Here is a 10,807-nt window from a genome sequence, read left to right as displayed (position 1 = left end):
GCGCCCTCTCTCTCTCTCTCTCTCTCTCTCTCTCTCTCTCTCTCTCTCTCTCTCTCTCTCTCTCAGCCACGCCCTTCATTATATGTGCCAGCACAGGTGGGAAGAGACAAAAAGGTCAAAAGATAAAACCAAAGATGGATCAGTATGAGATTAGGCAAAGAACAATCTCAGAGAAAAGGTTGCGCTTACACATGAGAGGGTTTTATAAATTAATGTGCAAAGCTGAAAACAAGAGAAAAGACAGAAATGGATTTTAACTTTGGTCACGTGTTGGGGAGTAACTGCAATCAAAATTTCAGTCTTGTCCTGTAACAAGAAAACTAAAGTGCTGGTTTTAATGTAGTATTGCACACAAAGCCTTACAGGTGGGTAAAGTGAGACCTAAGACTTAACCAAATATGCTCTCAGAAACAGACATCTGTATTAGACTGTTGGAAACTCTGGTTCATTGCAGCAATTTTTTTGGTTTGGACAGTATTCCAGTGATTTGGTCCATTCAAATGGCTCATTCGGATGAACTGGTTCACTGGTTGATTCACCAATTCATACGAATCATTACTCACAAAGTTCCTACCAATCATTTTACTTGGCATATTGTCTTAACAGTTTGGGGTCAGTAAGTTTTTTAAAGAGCTCTTGTGCTCACCAAGGCTGCTTTTATTTTTTATGAATATTACAGTAATATTGTGGAATATTAACAATTTTAAATAACTCTTTCCTGTTTTAATTTATTTTAAAAATTAATTTATTCCTGTGAGGGTCAAGCTGAATTTTCTGCATCTTTACCGTCACATGATCCTTTTTAAAAACACATTTTTATTACTATCAATGTTGAAAACAGTTGTGCTGCTTAATATTTTTGTGGAAACCAGGATACTTTTCGGAACTTCGGAACACGTTCGTGAATCTTTTGATAGGATGATGAACATTTAAAAAATCTGACCAACATTTTTCTGTGTGGGTACACTGTCAAAAAGGTGAATGACATCTTCCTCAAAAGAGTGACAAAAACCGCAACTTGACACTTCAATATAATTACCTCCATAAGCTTTTTGTGAAATATGGATTAATTTATTAATCTGTTGCTTGACCTCTTCATATTTAAGGACAGAACTACAGTTTCCAAAGTCAGACTTAGCCTATGATTTTCAAGGGGGTAGTAGAATTTATAGGAACATTATGACATGTCCCTACATTTAGCAACTAGGCCTACTAAATTGTCCCAAGCAATAATTTTCATCAAACAATAAATGTCTGCCGACTGCCGTTATGTCCCCACCAATGCCAACATCAAATCTACGCCCTTGTAACTTATAGTGTTGTTAACAACGTTTTTCGTGAGATACAGAGCTTCCCCAAGACTGACTTCCACACGTGAGCTTGTGTATGAAATCATATTTCACAGGTGTTCTCTGACCTACAGCGCTTTCCTCTGAAGTCCGTTCTTCATTAAGCAGTCATCTCCCTTCACACATCTAGAAATATCCTCTTATATGTGTGTGTCTGTGTGGGTGGCTGTTGTGGGGGGGTTTGAAATGTGAGAAAATGAAACTAAACCTAGCGGCAGTACATCAGACAGAACATTTACCCTGTATATGTCTTTATAAACTTTATACCCTGAGCGTTCGCCTCAGTCGCCTGTGCATCTGCTCGTGCCCAACACGTCTTTCTGCATATTTACCAAAGGATTGTTCATGTTTTGATGAAATTCTCAGCATACGCCGTCAATGTTTATGTAAAGCTTGTGTTTGGTTCCCTTGATCTAACGACTAAAATGGACCTGTCTGGTTCAAGACGAGTGGTAAAAAAAATCAATGAAAAACAGTAAGTTAAAAAAAATAAAAATCCAAAAGTACAATGTGGGTGGTTGTCTACCTCACGATGTGGGATGTAGTGCAGAGGATAGTTTCACAGAGATGGATTAAAGGGATAGTTCACCAAAAATGAAGATGTCATCATTCATTCGGCCTGATTTGCATGATTGTTTTCCTAAAGCAGCACTGACTGAATCTGTTCCTCATCCACCTTAATTTGCAAGCGGACGTAATCTTCTGTAAATGCATGAGACTTCCAATTCCTTAGTGCATCCACCTTATTCTTCAATGCGAAAGTAATCTTATGGGCGAGACTTCCGGTTCATTAGCCGCTATATAGGGAAATAAGGAGAAGAATAACAACGTGCAGTAGTCTAAATGGTAAAACTGTTTGCACCACAAACCAGTGTGTTTATAATTAAGATAGTACATTAAAAATAAAATGGTAAGACACACCAAATTGCAATATCAAGCTGTTTTGTACAGTTAAAATTGCTGGACGCAAATGAGATCGCCCAGACCCATAAAACTTACAAATGGCCGGCCCGCTCTTACCGGAAAAATAAGATGGATAGGTAAGTAAGTAGAAGAAAAACAAAGTGCAGTATAGTAGAACTTTTTGCCCTACAAACCATTGCATTTATGATAATGATATTATATTAAAATAATATGAAAACAAATACCAATTTGCAATATCATCATGCAGTATAATGGACTGTTTTTGTACAGCTAAAATAACTGGAAGCGGATAACACCGGAAGTCTCTATCATTCAAGGTACAAATGACCGCACCTGCTCTTATATTAAAAATAAGGTGGAGAAGGAGAAGAAACTGCACACACTTCATTGGTTCTTGAATGCAGCATGACATTTTTTGATTTTGAAAGCTGGTGGAGGGGTTTCTCAATGAATAAAGACTTACATTTTGGCCTGTTTCTCACAAAACGTTATTCTAAAGACAAAATGTACTATACCAGTCATATATTTTTATGGTGTTTTATGGCTTGCTTGATGGTAATGTGGTCTTAACATTTTGCAAAACAATCCTTGTGTTCTACAGAAAAATTAAAGTCAGATTTGGAACAACATGGTGGTGAGTAAATGATCACAAATGCTTCACTTTTGATGAACTATTATTCCTTTAAAGGCTAAAACTAGGCATTTACAACAGTGTGTGTACTTACAAACTCTTGATTCTTTCTGTCTTTGTTTTGTTATTAAATATCTTTAGATGAATTACTGAAATAAATTAACTTTTCCATGACATTCTAATTTATTGAGATGCACCTGTATATTAGAGAAGTATTATCTAAATTGTCTTTACTCTTTATATCGTCATAACCTCCGCTTACACCAAGAGACTGCAGAAATATTGGGACAGGACCTACATTTACCTACCAAAATACTCTTTTGGTGTCCAGCTCACTACAGTTATTTTAGTCACAGAATCCTCACAGATGGACGCTCTGGAAAACTGAACTCTTTTCAGAAGGTCCAAATGCATTTTTTACACTGGCACAACAGTCCATTTCACACAATTTTTGATTAACCCATCGTTTTTAATGTCAAGATGTCTACATCAGTTTATCTGATCATTTTATTCAGACGCAGGTCCTGTTTTGTATAGAGGAGACCAAAGCAGCATACATTCAGACAAGAGTTAACTATATTATGAAGATAAAATGTAACCTAAAAGTTAAACTGTATTCTCAGGACAATGTCTAATTGACATTTTTTGTTGTCACATGCAATTTTTCACAATTTATTGACGGCAATGTTTGTTGATTTGATTACTTTTTACATGTATACTGTTACAGAAGTTGTGTTTCAGAATTGTTTTTTACTGTTTCAATTTAGCTTTAAAGCCTATAATGACAGGCTTCATTGAGTTCTCTGTACCCCCATACAGTGTAACAACATTCCCCAGAGATAGTGTTTAATGTGTGTTCAATTAACTGTTTCTTTTCCCCTCTCTAATCGTGTTAGAAATGTTCACTGATAAAAATGATCATATTTTACTGGCTCCTGTGGTGAACTAATATTTACCCATATGGCTGCTTGGCACATTCTCTCATGCGTAACATACTGTACGCACGCGCGCGCGCACGCACAGATGTTCACACAGGAATAGTATCAAAGCGAGTATTTATTATATATATATATAATTATTGCTCGATTTCTATCAGTACGCATTATGCTGCCATAATATGTTTCTCGTAATGCCAAGTTATATATTTAAAAAAAGAAAATAAATGTAATAAAAAAAGCATTTTTGCTATCGCCGATGGTTTTCACTGTCCATTAACATGGTTAGGGATTTCTGAGATTTAAATAGCTCTTAGGTTTAAAAAAGTGTTTTGATGCACATTTTCAAAATAATAGATTAGACTGGACTTAACGAACAGCTGCTCTCTATGATTTACGTTAAAAATAGTCAGTTTTACCTGAACTCCCTCTTTTTCCTAGGTCACCTGTTGAGAAGGTGCAAATTGCGTAAATGATTTCAAGCTGAGATCGTAACGCACACGCGCGCACGCTCAACGTGTGTCTTTAGTGTGGAGTGTCTCCATCTGTGTGTGCGCTTTGGTGATGCGCGCGCGTTTTTTTTTCTCAGGCTGGCACACACACCGAAGTCTGCCAGCGGACGCTTGCGGTGGCATACCGTGACAGTGCAGCTTTACCGGAGCGGAGCGAATTGAGAGTCGAGCCCATCCATCCATCCGTCCAGTAGCGTGTTACCGGGGAAACAGATGGGCACGTTCGCGCTCGGACCTGTTGTTCATAGGATCATCAAGCTCAGCGTTTCGGCAAAGCCACGAGAATAAGTGAGTTTCTCCTGGGTTGGATCACGTTTGGAGCATCAGTCGTGCGCTGCGCGTCTCCGCCGCTCATCAGATGATGCTGCTGCGTGTTCACGGGTCCTCCTCCGGTACCACCGGCATTACTCACGCACCGGCGGAGTGAGAACAGCTGAAGATGATCCTCAGATGAACAGGTCGGGGAAACTTTTTCTGGAAGATGTTCGGGGCAGTTTGGATATCTGATGGCCACGACGATGAGTTTGTTTAACCGCTGCGGAGAAGGAAATTTAACAGGTGCGTAATTGTCACTCGAGCATGAATCCCAGTGGCTTCTGGCGCTTTCTCCAGGTCAGAAGCTCTTTGGGGATCACGCGGGGAGCGCGCTAGTTGATGGCACTGCGCGCCGGGAGGGCTTTACTGTGGTTCGGGCAGGTTTTGCGCAGAGTTTCGCGGCTGCAGGGCTTGTGGTTCCGGCGCTCCAGCAGTCTGCTGTGTCTCTCCACCAGCCAGGACCACGATCAAGGGACCTGTTACAACCGCAACTGGTGTCCGAAGACGCAGCAGCAGCAACAGCAGCACTGCCCCTATCCGCCCTTTCCAGACTGCTGCTGCGCCTTCCCGGGGGATAAGAGGGGACATGAACCCCTCAGCCGCCGGTTCCTGGTGGCCATGAAGAGGCAGAACGTGCGGACGCTGTCCCTGATCGTCTGCACGTTCACCTATCTGCTGGTCGGGGCCGCGGTGTTTGACGCGCTCGAGTCGGACTTCGAGATGCGGGAGAAGGAGCAGCTGGAGGCTGAGGAGAAGCGCCTCCAGGGCAAGTACAACATCAGTGAGGATGACTATAAAAAGCTGGAGACCATCATCATGGAGGCCGAGCCGCACAGAGCAGGGGTCCAGTGGAAATTTGCAGGGTCCTTTTACTTTGCCATCACTGTCATAACCACTATAGGTGAGTTTCGGCTGCTTCTCCGCGTGTCTTTCATGCGAGGTGGCGAAAAGAGTCTCGTTTGGATATAAACGTGTGGTTTATTAGACAGCTTTTTTGCACTTCGTATGGTGTGATGCTGGACGTCGCGTGGGGTACCTGGTTAATCATTTCAGCGGGAGGAAAAGTCCAGACTGAGGTCTGTCTGGCAAGATGAAGGGACGTTATTAGTGCAAGACTCTGAATGCGCAGGAAATCACTGTTATTATCACACCACAGGTGTGTCATTTGTTGCGTAATTTCAGAAATCACAAAAACTACATAAATAACTAGTCAAGCAAGTAATTTATTAGTTCTAAGGCGATTATTTGCATTGAAACACATTTCTAACCTAAGTGTTGAAATCGTCACTTTATGCAATGCGTAACCTGAGCTGTTTGACAAAATTGCAGTTGACATTATATATATATATATATATATATTAAAATAGCTTGAAATGACATTAAACTGTACTTTAATGTCTTTTTGATTTTCTTAATGTGTTTTCATATTGAGATTTTAATGTGCACGAGCTGCTGAAGCATTGCATAATGTTCTTTAAAGAGATATGGGAATACTCATTACTTTATTGTTTTTTATTAAGATATAAAACATTTGTCAATATGGCATGATTATCTATATTCACAGGCAGCATATGTAATAGTGTGGACTAGTGAAGTTTGTAGTTCAGCCTTGTGCCGTGGTGCTGAAAGAACAGCTCACCGAAACAAGAGTCAGCCTGAACGAGCACCGCACGACATAAAACATTCATAATGCGTCTTTATGATCAGGCATCGTGACAGTTCATATGAGGACATGAGACGTGCTGGAGAGGCTCAGTAATCTCTCTCGCGCACAAACACACGCGCTGAGGTCACATGGAGGCCAGAGTTTTGCGTGTTGCAGTATTGTATCACTGATTGAGTTCATTTCTCAATGCATCATCATTCAGTGTCATTAATGGATCAGTAGAAGCGCTGTAAAATCAATCCTGATGCAACAGGTGCCGGCTGCAGCTAGAGCTGGGTCGCCCCTCACTGATCCTGCACATTATTATTGCAGCACTGCATTGATATTCCTCAGACATTCTGGTTTTGGTTTCTAAAGCCTTTGTCTTAAGTATTAAACTTGTGCAATTAATGCTCAGTGTTCAGACTCCATGTAGATTCAGGCCATCTAAATCTAGATGTATTTGCATATTGATTGGTCTTTTCTTTATTGCGTCTGTTGAAGCATCTATAGCCGATGCAAAGATGATGCTAAGTGTCATGACGACAGCAAAGCAGCATTTCATTTAGAACCAAACACTATAACTGAAACACGCCAAAAACTTCAGCACTATTTCTGTGCTGCTTTGCAAGAATTACATTTCCTTCAGGAAATGCAAATCTAGTTTAGAAATGCAACTCTGCAGCACCAAATAATCTCTCTCTTTCTGCTGCACACGCTCAGGTGCTGGTTTCCTTTCACAGGTTGAGCATGTTGCTTTTATAATCAGTGCTGGTCTTTTACAGGCCTTGCTTTTGAATGGCTAACGTTCCTCGCTTTGAATAAACACTCATTTTACTGCTGCTTCATTCCTGTTATGCAGCACCTTTCAAACTCTTTTCTGTTCAAAGAAAAGTGTAAACCAGACTGATATTTGTGCTCTGGTCAACTATGTAAATTTTAATCTGACGATTTACGTAATGGAAAGAAAGCAGGGCATAACTGAAGAGGGGTTTGATTACTTGTGTTATTCACCTTTTTGAAATGATAAAATTTTCTGTCATTTTATCAAACAGGATGGAGTGAGAAATCAGTGAAGAGCATAAAACATCACAGAATTCCTCAAATTCATCACTATTCCATGATGATGTCACTTCCCATTTCCTGGAGGATGATGTCATCAGGCATTTGCTGGTTTGAGGGATTAACATACAGTAGTTGGGAAGTAATACGAAGTACGTTGGGAAGTTGGGTTTAATTGAAAAATTAAGAAAAAACGGAAATATTTCTTAATAAATAGTACATTTGTCATGCTAAAATTAGTACAGCACCCAAAGACATGACAAAAAAATAATACACAAGGTCAGAAATGCCAACAAAATGAACAACAATTTTATTTTTACTTGATTAGTGTTATATTTATTTTCTTTTATTTACCTTTTAACATTTGGTATATGTGACCCTGGACCACAAAACCAGTCATAAGGGAGATTCTTATGAAAGCTGAATAAATAAGCTTTCCATTGATGTATGGTTTGTTAGGATAGGACAATATTTGGCTGAGATACAACTATTTGAAAATCTGGAATCTGAGGGAGCAAAAAAATCAAAATACTGAGAAAATCGCCTTTAAAGTTGTCCAAATGAAGCTCTTAGCAATGCATATTACTAATCAAAAATTAAGTTTTGATATATTTACAGTAGGAAATTTACAAAATATCTTCATGGAACATGATCTTTATTTAATATCCTAATGATTTTTGGCATAAAAGAAAAATCAATAATTTTGACCCATACAATGTATTTTTGGCTATTGCTGCAAATATACCCCAGCGACTTAAGACTGGTTTTGTGCTCCAGGGTCACATATTTCATAACAGTTTGTATTGATTTATGTATGCGTGTATTTATTTTACATTCATTTGTTTTATTATTTTTATTTACTTTTTAACATTTGATATTTTATTTTTATATTTATTTTTACATACATTTAAAATGACATCTAGTCAAAAGTGAAATGATTCAAAAATCACCCCATGTTTACTGTGAAATTGTAGAGAAAAGTTAATAAAAATGAAACGAATAGATTTCCATCTTTAAAAAGTATGAGTTCAGTTTTTTTTTAAATCATATTTGATATGCTCAGCAGTGCGTGTTGCGTATCCACACAGCAGGTCTACTGTACAGAATGTACTTGACTGTTGGTACTCAGTGTGTTGACGGTGTTTTAGTGGTGTGTGAACAGCAGCTCTTGTGTATAATGAATAAGCATCCCGTTCTGTAAAAGGACACTAATGTTCTGCTGTGTGCGTTTGTATACAATATGATCACGAGAAACACACACGCACATGCAGGTGAGCACACAGCGTTGTGGACTGAATAAACTGTCTGTTGCTTTGTGCTTGTAATTGCTGGTCATCTGTCGATCATTTGCAAATCATTGGAATATAGCTATTGGTTTTGATTACATTTTTTACTAATGCATCACTAATGTGCTCATGTGACTTCATACAGCTCTCTTTCTTGCTTTACCATTGTAATTCAGTGCTGTTTGGCCATATACTATACTATAAATACCATGGTGTATGGATATGCTAATCAGTACTTTGATTTATTTCAAAGCATAGCATGGTTTTACTAGTATTGGATGATTTAAAAATATAATTATATTTAATTATGCTTAATATAATTTTTCTTTCTTTCTTGTGATTTAAATGAAATATTTTTTTGGATGATGGTGCAAAAGCATCAGAATGACTGGCTCTAGACATTCTCATGATCTCATCTGTGTGTATCATCGCATTGTTGAGAAGGAGAAAATTGTGTGTGTGTGTGTGTGTGTGTGTGTGAAGCCACACCTCAGCAGGACAGCGACAATACTGCAGTGCACTGCATGTGTGTGTGTGTGTGTGTGTGTGTGTGTGTGTTTACACTACTGCAGTATCGCTCAAAGCATCCTAGATCTGATGATGAGTATTTTAGTAGTTCAGTTTGAAGTGCAAACCTAACTTTCCGTACCACCTGTTATGTATTTGAGATGAATTTTGGTTTTGTAATTGAAATAAATATGCATAAATAAATATGTTTTTAATTCCATATACAATAAGACCGGTAAAGTTAGGAATTGCTTTTATAGACTGATAGGTTTATTTGGTTTAACTGAGTTTGATATTACTGTTGTTTTTATGTGGACAATCAGACTTCTCTCTTCATGTTGTAAAAAATGTACCCTATTTCTACACTCTCAGAAAATGATGGTACAAAACCACCAGGACGGTATCTTTCCAAAGATACAAATGTGTACACTGTAAAAAAAATTCTGTAGTTTTTACAAAATAATTTTGGCAGCTGTGGTTGCCAGAATAATTTTGTAAAAAATACAGAAAAACTGTAAACATATTTACGGCCAAAAACTGCACATTTTACAGTATAAAACTGTAATTTACAAACAAGAATATTTGTGGAGCGTCATGCAGGGAATTCTGGGAATATCAGTTTACAGTTTTTGACTGAAAATTATACATTTATTTGTTATTTTTACTTCTAATAACTGTAAAATGAACAGCATTTTACTGTACAATTACATGAAATGTCTGGTTAGATATTTTACAGTTTTTCCCTGTATATAGTACGGGAACTTACTGTTAACCTATTAACAGTTTTTTTCCGTAGCGTTTTTACAAAATTTTACAGTTAAAATTACACTTATTTTTTACAGTGTACATTTGAGGTACTTATATGCACCCTTTAAGGGTAAATAAGATACAAAAGTGTACCTTTTGAAAAGTTACCAACCCAGTGACAGCTATTTTACCTTTTTTTCTGAGAGTGTATTAAACACACTTTTCTGATTTCATCCAATCAGTTCCTGATGAAAAAAAAAAAAAAAAAAAATTCTTTCAGAATAACCTGTTTCACACAATAACTCTGATTATGGAAAATGAATTTTTATTCATCCAATCAGTTCCTGATAAAAAAAAAAAAAAAAAAAAAATTCTTTCAGAATAACCTGTTTCACACAATAACTCTGATTATGGAAAATGAATTTTTATGTTAACTCTACTGATTCCTGAAACTTTACGCAAACCATCTTATAAATTCTATTTGGAAGTGTCAAGAAACATCAGCATATATTAAATTATAAATGATGCACGTTTAAAGGAACACTCCACTATTTTTGAAAATAGGCTCATTTACCATAATATCATTGCGCCTGCTGCACCCATGGTACGGCAGCAAAGTTCCTTGATAATTACGCCGGAATGCGAGTATAGTTCCTAGCCATATCAGCCTAGAAAATCGCAACTTTTCATTTTCCTTAGTACACAATGTAACTACAGAAGAGTCAAGTTTTAAATAGGAAAAATATCGAAACTCTTTGGTCATTTTTGAGCGAGATGCTAATAATCTAATCAGATTCAATGATCCATGCCAAGCTACAGCTAAACCCTTACGAAAAAGAAGTTTATTCAAGTGTGCTATTAGTATACTTCTTTTAAACTAAAAATAGGAAAGTA

The 10,807-nt window shown here is 37.6% G+C and overlaps 1 protein-coding gene across 1 annotated transcript in view; it reads left to right on the top strand.

The window, feature by feature from the left end:
• Nucleotides 1-5,255: 5,255 nt before the first annotated feature.
• The window catches only part of LOC107681616 (potassium channel subfamily K member 9-like), a 50,439-nt gene continuing 44,887 nt past the window's right edge, over nucleotides 5,256-10,807 (top strand). The window contains exon 1 of the mRNA XM_016477925.1: nucleotides 5,256-5,567. Coding sequence (XP_016333411.1) covers nucleotides 5,285-5,567 — 283 coding nt within the window. The 5' untranslated portion in view covers nucleotides 5,256-5,284. The remainder of the gene's footprint in view (nucleotides 5,568-10,807) is intronic.

This window comes from Sinocyclocheilus anshuiensis, unplaced genomic scaffold (assembly GCF_001515605.1).
Source record: "Sinocyclocheilus anshuiensis isolate Anshui unplaced genomic scaffold, SAMN03320099.WGS_v1.1 scaffold1524, whole genome shotgun sequence".
In the NCBI taxonomy this organism is placed as follows: Eukaryota; Metazoa; Chordata; class Actinopteri; order Cypriniformes; family Cyprinidae; genus Sinocyclocheilus; species Sinocyclocheilus anshuiensis.
Note: the sequence above shows the minus strand (reverse complement) of the source record. Positions and strands in the feature narration are given on the sequence as shown.